This window comes from Cheilinus undulatus, linkage group 20, assembly GCF_018320785.1.
Source record: "Cheilinus undulatus linkage group 20, ASM1832078v1, whole genome shotgun sequence".
In the NCBI taxonomy this organism is placed as follows: domain Eukaryota; kingdom Metazoa; phylum Chordata; class Actinopteri; order Labriformes; family Labridae; genus Cheilinus; species Cheilinus undulatus.
Genome location: NC_054884.1, coordinates 7721804 through 7737061, shown reverse-complemented (window position 1 = coordinate 7737061; position 15258 = coordinate 7721804). Strand labels below are relative to the sequence as shown.

At 36.1% G+C, this 15258-nt stretch overlaps 2 protein-coding genes across 4 annotated transcripts in view; both read right to left on the bottom strand.

Annotated features, from left to right (window-relative positions):
• Window positions 1–1118, bottom strand: part of fasn (fatty acid synthase) — a 43408-nt gene extending 42290 nt beyond the window's left edge. Inside the window, exon 1 of the mRNA XM_041816551.1 lies at window positions 794–1118. The gene's annotated coding sequence lies outside the window, so the exon portion shown is untranslated. The remainder of the gene's footprint in view (window positions 1–793) is intronic.
• A 6542-nt stretch (window positions 1119–7660) lies between these two features.
• Window positions 7661–15258, bottom strand: part of ccdc57 (coiled-coil domain containing 57) — a 33328-nt gene continuing 25730 nt past the window's right edge. For all 3 annotated transcript variants that reach the window (XM_041816552.1, XM_041816553.1, XM_041816554.1), the window contains 2 exons: window positions 14806–14917; window positions 7661–8355 (listed from right to left, as the gene is read on the bottom strand). In XM_041816552.1, the coding sequence (XP_041672486.1) occupies window positions 8138–8355; window positions 14806–14917 (330 nt within the window). In that variant the 3' untranslated portion in view covers window positions 7661–8137. The remainder of the gene's footprint in view (window positions 8356–14805; window positions 14918–15258) is intronic.

Genomic DNA, 15258 nt, shown 5'->3' with positions numbered 1-15258 from the left:
ATAATATGGCTATGCAAGGCACTCTGTCTATGCTTTAGAGAAACTGTAAAAATAAAATATTTTTTAAACTTAAGCGTTATTCATTGTCTTTCAGTAGGCCTAAGAATGCAAAACCCAGCCTCTGCTCTGTTATGATGCTCTGCCTCATGCCCTGCAGACAATGCTGAGTTGTCAAGGATGAAGTCATTGTCGAATTAATCCAAGCATTGGTTTATCAGCCATGATAGATGAGTCAAGAACTAGGCTATTTCACACTTATCAGACAGGTTTAACCTGATGAAGAAACACATTAAGAGTAATATCTGTTCAGCATTGAAGGTAGCACTAACCCTAATGACACAAGGACAGTCACGACAGCCCCTTAAATCTGCCTGGTTACACACTTTTAGAATTAATAACCATTTTTTACTAACATTAAGTTGGTAATAAAGTTTGTACTCATAAAAATAAATACCAAATACAGTTAAATCTATTTACAGTGAAAGTAAACCTGTTCTGTTTATCTAATGCTAGCTTACACACGCAGTGCGGTGACGAGGCAAATACGTAGACCTTCAATTTTAGAGATTGGTCTCCATCCCATTATACAGTAAAGAGAGTTTAATAAGTACAGTATATTAATTATAAACATGTTGTTCTTCCTCAAATGTCTTGTCTCCAGCGCAAGGAAGCAGACTTAAAGTCGTGCTTTTTGTTCCGATAGAGAAATAAAGTGATTAAATGTTAGCAGTGACGTCGGTAATATGAAATAACGAGACAGCAGCGAACGTTAAAAAACCGTTGGTGAACTTACCGGTAAGATGTCCCTTTAATATGACGGTGTTGAAGCTCTCGGTGAAACGTTAGCGTCTGTTTGGCATGTATTCTCCGGGTTATTTCCGTTAGCTATTTTGTCAATGTCTGTATTCGTGTTACTGTAAATGCCTCCGTCCCTGCCGTTACTCTGTAGATAAGGCTAACGTTAGCTTCCGCGCTTCTTTAAATCTTTTTCTCTCATGAATTTAAATGTCTCACATTCTGCCTGGCCACGCCACATGGGCTGACAGCTTGGCTGGGTTGAGCAGTCCAATGAGAAAAGAGGCAGGGCTCTCCAATCCAGCCACTGATGGAGTAATTCGTTGAACGGTAGAGGGAAAAAAATCTGATGTAGAGATGAGGTTACTAAAGTTCAGAGTGACTCTCCTCCGGGCAGACACCGTAACTCCGCCCCGCAGGACTCTAGCGAACCTCCGGGCTGCACCCCGGCACTGAATTAAATACAATAGAGACAAAGTACATCATGTCAAACACTAGGAAGTGAAGAGGGAAGCCTTAAAACCCAAGCAAATGTTGAAGTCTAAACCCAAATTTAAACCTTAAATATTTTGGAACATAAACCTATGTATGCAAAAACTACATATTTATGATACGTTCTTTTCTTATTTACATTAACGTTTGTTTAAAGATTTTCTGCCCGTGTCCCAGGATATGTTGCCCAATCAGGGTTTGAATTTCAAAACTGTAAAATTTTTATGTGCAATCTCTAAATGTATTTCTCAATGTTTTATGGCTTTTTTTATGGAAGACAATTTCCGCCACCAAATAAAGAAAAAAGAAAGTACAGGGGTTTTTTTTCCTTAAAGAAAAAAAAATCTTTTGTTGAAATCATGAGGGAGTAAGACAAAATTTTAAAATAAAGACTCTTAATTGTGGGATAAAAGTCAAAATTATCAGATAAAAAAAGTCAAAATTATCTGATAAAAAAGTCAGAATTGCCAGATAAAGTCATAATTATGATATAAAGAGTCGAAATTGTGAGATTAAATGGCATATATTATGAAAAATTATTATTTATTAAAAAATTATTATTATTATGAAAAAAGTCATAATCATTAAATTAAACATCATATTTATAAGATAGAAGTCATATTTATGAAATGAAAGCCATAATTGTGATAGGAAGTTCTAATTGTGAGAAAAATCATAATGGGTCAAACATCATATTTATGAGATAAAGTTTTTATCTCTTATCTATTTTATGTGTTACACAAATTTTGACCTAAAAAAATCCAAATTATTAGAGAATTGTTAGATAATTATAGTAATTATTAGGTTTAAGGATGTTAATTTTAGATAAAAGTTGAATTATGATACATTTTAAGAGATTTAGAAGTTGTAAAAAAATTATTAAAAGGCCTTGATAACAAGATACAAATCATTGTAACATATCAGATTTAAGTCATAATTCTAAAATAAAAATATATAATTATGTGGGTAAAAGTTGTAATTATGAGAAGAAAAATAATTTAAGATATTAAACATCATATTATGAGAAAAAAAGTCACAAATAATGTGATAAAAGTTCTGATTTTGAGATAAAAAGCCTAAATCATACAATAAGAGGTTGTAAATATGAGATTTAAAGTAGAAATTATGACATAAAATTATGGCATGAGAAAAAGTTTCAGTTTTAAAATAAAACATCATACTCATGAGATAAAAAGGCAAAGTTCCTTTATTAAAGGTGGAAGTTATTAGATAAAAGCAATTATTTTAAGATAAAAGTGATAATCATAAGATAAAAGTTGTAATTATGAGATAAAAAGTCAAAATTGTAAAAAAAATCTAAATTTTGAGGTAAAAATTTGAAATTATGATATAAAAAGTTATAATTATGACATAAATAGTCATTATCACATGATAAAAGGACAAATTTCTGTAATAAACAATCAAAGTTATGATAGAAAAGTGGTAATTTTGAAATAGAGATTAAAAATTATGACAATAAAAATGACTTATGACTTGATAAAAAGTCAAAAAATGAGATGAAAAGATTTAGTCATGGGTAAAAAGACATTTTGTGATTAAAAAAATTAATTATATATAAAAAGTGTTCGTTATAAGACATAATCATGAGATAATAGTTGTAATTTGGGGATAAAAAGTCATAACAGTGAAATAAAAAGGCACATTTATTTGATAAAAAAGTTGAAATTCTGACATAAATTCTACATTTTTAGACTTAAAAAATGAGATAAAATGTCAACACTGCAATATGATATTTTCAGTTATAAAGTAAAAACCAGTAATAATCATAGGATACAAAGTCAAAATCATGCAATAAGAAATCAGAATTCACAGACATGAATTCCTGACTTCTTTTTCTCATAATGTAAACCTTTTTTTCTTTATAATGCCTTAATCCCTATGAATTTTTATGTTTATCCTATGATTTCAATGTTTGATGTCATAATTATGACTCTCTACCTCAGGATTTTTTACTTAAGATTGTACTTTTTCCAAACAATTACTTTTACTTTTTCAAGTGACAGAAATGCATTGATCCATTGCTACCACATTTTTAATGCACTGTTAGCATGCAGATATTTAAAAGTAAAATTAGCAGTAAATGATAAATACAGTTTTGAACTAAAACAATATTAAAAATAATAAACCAGATATCTTCCTGTTGTGACCCAATATGCACAGACTTTTTGCAAACATTTTGAACAGTTACACTCCAAAGCCACACTATGCACTAGGCACTAGGCTCATCAAACATGTTTACACTGCTAAATTAATCAATAACAAAGAAGATTAATTATTTTTGAGTCCTTATATGTGATTTATTATCCCACTTTTATACCAGGACCTGGACCATTTATCTGTCAGGATACAAAAAATCCAAATTGTAAAAATCCACATCATTATTTTTGTTAAAAACTTTTAAACTGTTCCTTTAGATGTTCCTTTTTTCTAGAATTATATCATCAAAAAATATTATAAACATGAAAAAATTACTACATGTGCTCATATGTCAAGGTTTTTGTCACTTTATGCTGCCATTTTGGATGTTGAGTTGAAGGATTTGTATCAGAGGTTTGCCATAAAGTCAAATAACAATCAGTGCTGTACATAAGGGCTTTCTGAGGCTCGGCCATGATCATTTCAAGTTAGCTATAATCACCATATTTTATTCTAAGCCTAAACAATAACCATTCTTATCAAAGCTACATAGATATATGTTTCATTTATTGTTCCTTCAGTGAAATGTAGCATGTTTCTAAAAGTAAACCCCTTTTCTTAAAACAGAATGGGCCTTTATGGGTAATGTTAACAGTACTTATGGATCCGTTGAACTAAACAATGTTGCGTGTATATCAGACATGGCTGTGAATCCATAGAAACAAGAGACCATGAGGCAAATGTTGGTTAAGAGGCTAGCACCAAAGCTGCCAATCCAAGAGGCATGCATTGATATTAATAAATCATATTTAAGGATGGCCCTGGGGAGGATACGGCTATTTCTGTGGGGAGACTTTGGCATGTCTGTAGTTTTCTTTTACATTGTTTTCCTGACATTAAAATATGCATAAAACATACATTCAACTCAGGATATCTATGTGTAGTTACATGTATGTTTGGGAAAAAGATACTGCTCAATTCAAGCAACTGTAACCCTTATTGTCTTATTCATGATTATAAATTTTAAATGTGTCTTAAGATTAATGAATGTGTTTGTGCTGCATGCATGTGTCTGCTCTTGAAAACCCTGCAGATCTTTAATTTCTGCATGGATAGACTGATGGACACGGCTCCTCTACCTTCACGTCACTTATGTAAGGAGAAATTGTAGAACATGTTGTACTAAAGGAGCCTTATTTGGAGAACATGTGATTTGAGGAGGCTTCATGTCACATGTTTATTTTTCTTCAGGTTTTCTCTGGAGATATAAATGGCACTGAGTAACACCATACCTGTGGAGCCTGGAATTCTTGATACTGATTCTGACTTTTAGGGGGGAAAAATAAACAAATGCCATTACAGCAGATGTTATAATGAGTGGGTGAACTTGAAAGAAAATAGACTTTCTTTACATGGATTGTGCAATGTTAGCTGCTGTGATGACTGACTGTGCAGCCTGTTGACTGTGCAAAGGCCTACAGAGAGCTTTATCCTTCAACATATAGCTTTTCAAATGAATATATGACATCACACCAGGTCACTGCCTCCTCAGTAATGCTCTTGTGCTGTAGACAGTCCTGCAAGTGATGACACTTGTAGAGTTGATGCATGTACTTCTAGACAAACTACATTATGAAACCATATCTAAATTAACCAGAGATTCTTTCTTACATTTTATGTTCTGAAGAAAAAGTTTAAATGATGCACATTGTACAGCTGTTATCTGTGCATTGGTTAACTAAAGGAAATCACTCCAATCTGATCAAACTTTAATTTCAATTTACAGAAGAATAACACTATGAGATGCACTTTCAGCACCAGTAATCAGTATTAATGGCTACCATTACACCATGAAGACAAAAGAACCCTCCAAGCAACTCAGAGAAGAGCTTATTGAAACGTTCAAAGTTAGCCTCACTCACTAGTCTCCTTTTTGCACAGTCACTCAGTTTGTGATGATGGCCTGATCTAGACAGATTTACACATGTGCCATACTCTTTCCATTTGTTGACGATGGATTTAACTGAACTCTCGGGGATGTTCAGTGCCTTGGGAATTTTTTTCTATCCATCCCCTGAGTTGCCTTGAATGTTCTTTTGTCTTCATGATGTAATGGTAGCCAGGAATACTAATAAACTAGTTACTGAACCTTCCAGACACAGGTGTCTTTACACTAAAATCACCTGAGACACATTCACTGTACTCAGGTGATCTCCATTTCACTAATTGAGAGACCACTAACACCAGTTGGCCAGACCTCTGTTACTTTGAAAGGGGTGAATATTTATGTAGACACTTATTTTGAATTACACATTTTTTTCTGATTGACATTACTTTGTAAAAATATGTTTTCTCTTTGATTTTAGAGTAATTTTTTGAAGAAAATTTACCTTTAAAAACTGCCAGTTATGTTGAAATTGTAATTTTCCTTGAAATGTGCATAATTATGCAGCAGTCTGAGTTTAAATCAAACCCTAGTTTTTGTGTTATAGACCTGTGCAATACTTTGGCCGATGGAGGCTTAAATTGAATGAATCCTTACTTGACTACATAAATTAGTTGTATTATTTGTCACTAATCAGCAGTGATATTTAATCCCTCTGTGTCCCATACATGAACGTGAACAAACTGTCAAACATCCTTTTTTTCTTCCTCTCTGGACCTGTAGCATCATGTCTGACATTACGTAACTTTACATGAACTTGAACGTACACAGACCGGCTAACACACACATGGGTTCACTCTCACTTCAACTCCTCTACATGACACAGAAGTCATCCAATCACAGGGCGTGGGTGTGATGCTTCATCCAATCACAGCAGAGGAGAGGGTGCTGTTTAGAGATAGGGTGATTAAGAGGCGGGACTGGGGTGATGACGTAGTCAGGAAAGCTCGTCTGACTTCTGGGGGTTACTAGAGTTCATAATTTAGGTCAGGAGGACCTGCAGCTGCAACAGCAGCAACAGCAGAGTGATAAGATCTGGAAAAGCACACAGTGACCCTGTCAAATACACACAGACACCCTCAGCCTTAACTCATCATACAGGAATGCTTTACATTCACACTAGTGCATCATACATGTCAAATTTAAGCTGCAAAGTCACTTTGTTTCATGCGTGGGTTGCCTTTGCATGGACAGAATTACAGAAGTACTCTGCTGCAACATCTCTGTAACAGGAAATTCTACAAGGAAACAGATAAAACTTCTGAGTAGGGTTGTTAAAACTTCTGAAGTTTTAACTTTTACACGATTCTTGCAAAATCAAAACCATATGATATAATGCCTGTTTTGATTCCACAGCAACAAAAATACAATGCACCAAATGTTGCAGTTTTTCATGGTTTTAGTGACCAGAAATTAAGGCAAACTCCTGCATACCCTTTAGATTGTACAGATACAGTGGGAATACTTTGATAACATGTTGTTGCCAATCTTCTTTGTGCAGTTTAAACAGGGTACAGGGACCCCAATCCCCAAAAAGTTAGGGCGCTATGTAAAATGTAAATAAAAACAGAATTCAATAATTTTCACACTTTATAAACCCATATTTTTCACAATAGAACATAAATAACATTCAGAAAAACTAAGACATTTTACCATTTCATGAAAAATATCATTCATTTTAAATTTGATGGCAGCAACACATCTCAAAAAAAGAAGGGAGGGAGCGACAAAAGCTGGAAAAGTAAATGCTATTAATGACAAACAGCTGGAGGAGCATTTTTGGCATCTTATTAGGTTGACTGGCAACAAGTCAGTAACATGACTGGGTTTAAAAGGAGCATTTTAGAGAGGCATAGTCCCTCAGAGGTAAAGATGGATGGAGTTTCACCAATCTGAGAAAAAATGCATCTAAAAATTGTGGAACAATTTCAGAAAAATCTCATTCAATGTAAAACTGCCAAGACTTTGAATATACCACCATCTACTGTCCATAATATCATCAAAAGATTCAGAGAATCTGGAGAAATCTCGGTGCACAAGGGGCAAGGCCAAAGGTCAATATTGTATGCACCTGATCTGTGAGACTTCAAATGACAATGCATTAAAGACAGACATAATTCTGCACTGAAAATGTGTCTATAAGGACTTCTTAAATTAGCATCAAACATTTCTATGATTATATTGATTTGTTATTGAGTAATTTAGGGTTAGCTCTATTGTTATTCTCTGCAAGCCAAAGCTGAAGCTTCACTTTTGATTATTGTGTTCCCATTTGTTGACCTAAAGTTTGCTAAATCAATTGTTTGTATATTTAAGCATGTTTGAAGCACATTACTACAAGAGTGGCTGTGAGAAACCTGATATGCTTCTGTGGTGATCAGAATAAACAGTGTACTGCTACCAAAAGAGATAGACTACACATCTGCATTGTTAGAAGTAGAGAGATGACAGCGAATTGATTGTCATAGAGATGTGAAACAACTGAATAAATGAATAAGAGCACTTCAAAAAGGTGACAGGAGAGGCTGTTTTAATGCAAAAGTATGCCCAGTGTCTGTTCACCATTTTTATATGGCATCCATCCGTTGTTTATTATGACAACATCTTAGAATAAATGATATATCTATGGTAAATCTAATGATATCACAGAGAAGTTTCTCAGTCTTTACGAAGTTCTCCGAGAGCCACAGAAAATGTTAAAAACTTTATTTCTCAGCTAAAAGGCACTTGCATAATGATATGTTTTTGTCAGTCTTTAATGCTGTAATTTCTGATCTTGCTGATCCCTCCAGGGCCTCCGGGTCTCTCTCTGGTCTTGTTGATGTTTGAAGAAGAAGCTGTAGGGGGATTCCTCCTCTGCTTCCCCTCGGCTGGTGGGTGGTTGTGGAGAGGAGCACTGACTCCCTGCATCATCATTTGGACTCCAGCAGCTCCAGACTCAGCCACCTCCGTTCTGCTCAGCTCTCCTTCGGGTGAAGAACAGATGGTTGGATTTTAGTAGCTGCCCCACATTGACAGCATTTATTTTCATGCAGGGGAAACACATTTTAATTTTTTGGGGTCTTCAAAATGAGTCTAAGGGGTCTGACTTTGTAATGGCCAGCAGGAGGCGACTCTTCTGATGCACAGGGAGGTATTTAAAAAAAAAAGGGGAAATTCTAATGAGGCTGTAGGCAGATATCTACCTATCTTTCTCTACTTTCCAGAGATAATGAGAAACTTGTCTGTTTTTTCAAAAATTTGATGTGTCCCACTATACAAGGGCACAGGGGCTCAACAGATCACAAGGTGTATCAGTGGATGTATCTCCAAAGACTTGTAGCTATTTTCAGTTGAGGACAACAAAGGTTTTAGAAAGTTAGCAAACACGCTGGAGCCTAATTATAAGTATGTATGTTTAAGCCTAATGCACACCTCATTTTTTGCAGATATTGTAATATTCAAAGTTCAATTGTTGTTTAATAAATGCAGATGCTGTTTTTGGTGCTGTAATAAATACCGTATCATGGACTTGTTACTGAGGTATTATCATGAGATTTTGATACCATCACATCCCTAATGAGCAAAGTTCCTCTTATGCAAATGCAAGGAATTAAGAGATTTCCCCTTCTACAGTCCAGAATACCATCAAAAGACACATGCAAGAGGCAAGACATAAAACTAGCACTAAATGCCTGTGACCTTTGACCCCTCAGGTGGCACTGCATTAAAAACTGCAATCATGCATGGACTGACATAAGGTGGAGAAGGGTGCAGTGGTCTGACGAGTCTACATCTCATCAATTTTTTTTGGGAAATCATGGCTGTTGAGTCCTCCAAAACAAGGAAAAGGACCATCCACAGTATTATCAATGCTCAAAAGTAGCATCATGGGTCACCTGCACATCTGTGAAGACTCAGTTAATACTCAGAGGTAAATATGGACTTTAAAGCTCAAAAAGGTTCCATCCAGATGATGTCTTTTCAGGGATGTCGCTGAACTACAAAAGCATGGCCTCTCAGTAGAAGAGGGCAGGGTCTAGACTGACCTGCATGCAGTCCGACTTGTCGCTCATTCAAATGTGCAGTGCATTATGAAGTGCAAAATTCAACAACAGAAATCTTGACCTGTTGAGCGACTCAAGATGTACATCAAGCATGAATGGTGAAGAATTCCACTTTCAATACTCCAAAAAAGGTACTGAGTGTTGTTAAATGAAAAGGTGATGGAAAACAGTGCTATACATGCTCCTGTCCCAACTTTTTTGGAAGTAGTTGCAGACATGCATGTACATTTCCAAAAAACAAAGTTTATCAGTTTGAATATGAACTACCTTTTCTTTGTGCTGTATTCAATTATAGGATGAAAAAGATCTGATAATCACGGCGTTTCTTCTTTTTCATTAATATTTTACCCAGTATCCCATTTTTACATCCGCCAAGGAGGTTATGTGATCTGGTGGGTTTGTTCATTTGTTATTTAGTTTGTAATTTAGTTTGTTTGTTAGCAACATAACTCAAAAAGTTATGGACAGATTTTGTTGAAATTTTCAGGAAATGTCAGAAATGGCATAAGGAAGAACTGATTAGATTTTGGGAGTGATCCGGATCACCATCCGGATCCAGGAAGTTTTTAAAGGATTTTGTACTATTGGGAGATAGGGCTAATGGCGGAGGTCTGCGCTCTCCGAGTGCTTTTCTAGTTTTGAAAATACTTTGTGCATTGGATTATTTTTTCTAACTTTAATAACCAAAAGGGGAAATAGGTGTAAGTGAGCCGTCAGCCTTTTATTTTTCTCCATGTGGCCCTCAGTGAAAAACTTTTGGACACTCCTGCTCTGCATCAAAACCAAGCCAGCATTTGGTGTCAGGTTGTAACACCTAGTACATATGAACAGAGCATGATTTAATGAATACCACATCTTTATCTCTTGCAACTCAGAAAAACTGATGTGACTCATCTTGAACTTTAGTGCTAGTCAACATGCATGCTCAAAATCTTTCACTGTGATAAACAAGTCACGTACACTTACTTGGACAACATTGTGCATTAAGTTTAATGCTTGAAGACACTTGACTGTGAGAGAATTCAACCTCAACACTTCAACGTTATAATAAGATGTCATAAAAATGTTTACTTCACAAGCATAACTTCAAAAGCCAGGGGTCTACATCCTCTTATGTAACTGCTTCACACTGGACAGAGTAAGTACAGTTCTTCATGACATAAGCTTTAAATGAACCCTTCTGCTTCTTTTTGCAAGCCTGGGCTGATGTTTAGGGCTGCAGGGTCCAACTCAAGCATGTCATAAATGTGGACTTCTTGGATGCAAATGAAGGTTCTAGTAGGGAAATTTTGGCGCTAAGGCCTAAAGGGAAAGAAGAGAACTAGTATAGAAACATTTGTGGTGAGATTTGAGTCATAAAGAAGAAGACAGCGGAGAAGATGAGACAGTATGCATCAAAACTACCAGAGGGGACTTTTAAGTTGTTTGTCAGAAGAAGGTGGAGGGAAATTTCATTTCAGCATGGGGGATCCAATAACAGGTCTAAATTTTTGAAACTTAAAAGTCAAAATACATTTCCAGATTACACACCAAAGTTGCTTGGACAAAGCCGTACAAGACGCAAGACTTAATGTGAGCACATACTTTCTATTTGCATGGTGTAGCTCTGCAGAATTTTTTCTCTCTTAGTGAAACATAGCAGCCATATCTAATCTTAACTCAAACAGCTGCTTGGTATTCGTAATAAAATATGAGACCTTGGTTTCTCACAATACCAGGGTTTTTAACTTCAAAATGATATTAGTAATCATCAAATAATATGGTTATCTATTTTTGATACCATTGCAAAAAAATAGATTTCCCAGGTACCTCAATTGGTATAATTTCTTCTTTTTATTGATCAAAAATTTCAAACAAACTCCTGCAAAAGCCCTCACAAACTAGGCCCAGTTGCTCTGTAACATTCTTGTCCCCCCCTTCACGGCCCTGCACTGGGAAAGAGCGCTGCTGGCCTGCACTCACACTGTGCTAACCAGACCTGGGCACAGATACCTCATCATGTTGTAGTATGACACACGTAGTGTATAAGAAGTGCACTCTCTCAGTCAGCACAATGGACAAATAAAGACATGACACTAACTTTACCCACTCTGTGGCTTACTTTGAGTCATTTTGATCAGACACAGCTGTCTAACACTTCCCCATTGTTTCAAATGACAGGTGGTTATGTGCTTTCATGAGGTATGCAACTACTAGATCAAGATGAAGTGTTGTGATGGTTTTGAGGTAGTGTGGCGACTACAGGTTGTTTCCACTAAGCAACCAGTTCAGTTTGGTATGACATAGTACACATTTATTCATGCTTTTATTATCAAAAGTTGGAAAGGATCCCAAATAACTGACCCACGCTGTCCTACTTTTTTGGCACCCTTCCATGGGGGTACCAAGCTTTTCTATCTGTCCCTAAACAGTGGATCTACACATAATAGACCCACAGCAGTTTGCTGATTGGTTGGAAGAATCATAACTTCCCACAGTGTGTTTAAATATCCCGTGAATATCTGAAGTAGAATATTATCAGGACGATATTTACTGACAATGTCAGAGTGTACCACCACCCCAAGGATGTCTTTGGAGGTGCAGACCTTCCTGGTGATTGTGCAGAGGGAATTGAACGGCGTTGCGAGGCACGAGAAAGTGCTCCAGCTGGTGGCGTAGCCTTGTCATCTGGCTTACGACACTGGGTGTCTGTGGAAATGCATACTATTTTTGGGTTTACCATACCAAACCATATCAAACTGCAGCCACTCAATTGAACCGGACCACCTGGTGGAACTGCAGCTCTAGAAATCTTACTTCTAGAAAGGTGTATGTGCATGTTTTGTTAGAAACTGTGGATTACAGAGCTAGTTAAGTATATGGGACTCAAATTGATAGATAAAATTGTAACCTTGGATCTAAAAAATCTGTCTATCTCATTTCTTCATCCTCAAGGCCAAGTGTAGGTTTGTGGAAAATTGACAAAAAATCCTAAATGTAGTCTTAAAACACTGTGCTCAAAAGATTTGAGGTCACAGAGACTTTGACTAACCTTGCAGAGTAGATGGATTAGACAGCTTCCATGTTTGTCATCTGGCAGATCCATCTTGTAAAGTTTCAAGCTTATATGCTTGTTTCTGATCAGAGAATAACCGGACCAATCAGCATCATTTGGGGAAAACAAGATTTATTTAAAGTGACAGCAAGCCTGTAAACAATCGCTGTTGAAGAGAAAAGCATTGATGCAGAAATAGCGGCAGGTTCTCCTAACCAACTTTGGCTGGAGTTTAATTTACCAACCGGTTCCACTGATAATGAACGATGATACAGCCTCCCATGGTGCTTAACTCCTCAAAGGTGGTACATGCATTCTACTTTACATCATATGATTTGTTGCTCTGATTGGCCAGTAATGAATGTAACAGACAGAACGTTCGTCCAATCACCTTCACAGCTTTTGAAGGCTCTGTTCTTCCCAAACATTTTCTATGAGGTGTTGCGCGGATGGAGGTGAAACATCTCCAATAAAATAGTTCTTTAGATATGATATTCAAAATAATGGCCCAGACAAATGAAGAAATAATGCCTGAGACATGAAAAGTAGCTGTTGTTTCTTCATGATTCAAAAAATCACAGCAAACTTAGGAACAGAGGACCTCAACTCTCTCATTCTCTTGCAGCATAAAAAAACAAAACAAAACAAAAAAATCCAAATATTGTTTTCAAGTTTTCATATTTGGAGACTGTATTATTTTACAGCACCCATGTATTTAGTGTCTAAAATGTTAACCTTGATGTTAGCAGTCACTGAGTTCTTTATAACACTGTGATGTTTGACTGGTTTCACAATGGTTGCAGGATGTTGCTGATCTGGCAGCTGCTCTGGTTGAGAAACTGCTCTACAGAGAGCTAACAGTGGCAACATCTACAAATTGGGCAACAGCCCTCGCTGATCAATCAGTGCAGCTGTACAGACTGTGAGGAGAGGTTGTGTTCTGTGACCTGCTGTACTTAACACAGAAGGCATTGCCCAAAAGTACCACCTGATGACATGATGATCGCTGTCAACCATGTTCACACAAGCTGCCACTCACATGAGCATTTCATGTATTTCAGGTTGTGAAAAAAAGTCTTTTATCTTCTGTATGCAAAGCAGAAAAAGGCAGTTGTTGGGAGCCCTGGGGTCTGACATGCAGCATGTGTTACATGTCATCATACACATTCTTCTCTCTATTTTTATTATTATTATTTATGTCTGCTTTTTACTGTAGTAAGCTCCATGCTGTGGTTTGGTGTCTGCACATGAATTAAAATATGAATGAATAAATGTATGCAGCAAACTAATAATATGCTTTGTGGTACTTTACTGATTCTCATGCACACTTAATCTATTTGTTTTGATTTATAAGGAGAGTTTAATTATCTTACTAGTAGAAAAAGTTCAAACCATTTATCAAAAAACATATAAAGTACTGCTATTGGATGTTTATTTTTGAGCAAAAATGCAATAAACACTGCCAGCAAAGCAAAATTTCACTTGTATGTCAACCATAGCCTAAAGCAAGGCCTCCATTATCATCTATTAGTGCTCATAAACTTCAAAATTTGACTGAGAACTAACCAATCACTTAGATGGAAATTTTGATTGAAAAATACATTATGTAGGATATTTCCTTGTTTGCTTCATGAACTCCCTGTTAGGTCGCGTAATAACACTGTTTCCAGTATGGATAAGAAAAGGGATTGTGCTGCTGTTTTTATTGATTTATCAAAAGCATTTTATACTGTTGATCATGGTCTTCTAATTCAGTGGTTCTCAACATGGGGGGGTCATGAGACCTTGAGAGGGGGTTGTCAGATGCTGAAACTAAGAATATATTTAAATGAATTTAAATTGTATATTTTACCCATTTTTATAAAAAATACATGCATAAAATTTTTTAAACATAAAATAAAAACATGGCCATTTGATGAGATTTATGCTGAAGTCAAAGTAATCAAAAAAGCTGTAAAAAAAAAAAATGTTGTGAAAAAAGTAAGTCCTCATTTTCAGCTTTGTTGGGCTTCAGAAGGCTTCTTCAGAAACCACTGTGTGGGATCATTGTGACTATGTGTATGTTTTATAGAGTTTACTGTCTGCTTTCATCTAAATTTCTTTTTGTGCAAGATGGAGAATCACCCCCTGGTGGCAATTAGAGAGAATGAAGGTTCTAAAGTTTCATTTATCCAACCAAGCAGCTACATCTACTTCTTGTCTACAATTAAACAGGAGATGACCCAGAGGCGGATCAAATCTGTGATTTCACTCAGTTAAAAACTGACTTGATGGGAGCACTATGAAAAAGTTTCATTGGAAATTAACTTTACAGCGAGCCTTACAGGCGTGGTTACCTTCTGAGAAAATGGATGGACTGAGTCCTTGATCCAGTTTGTCCCATAGCTCCTTTAATGACCGCAGCGACTCCTCAGACGACAGCAGAGAGCTCGGTACAGCAGAGCAGGGCTGCAGAAGGAGAATATGTTCACTTTAAGACATCTGACTCTCATCTGACTCTCTCGGAGAGAGAAACATCTGAATTTTTTGAAATCACTTTATGTTGACTGCAAAAAAATACATTTAAATGATTTTATAGAAACATAAATGACATTTTCTGTAGTATAGACAGATTTATGTAAACATTAATATATCAGATTGCATTAAGATTGATACAAGTGAACTAAGCTGCTGTTTAAACATGCAGTTTTCTAGGTATGGATTTACAATTAAACACAACAGCTTTGTTATTACAGTGTGAGTCTTTGCAATAAATACATGGTAAAGGTCTTAGTTTACTACAATCTAAA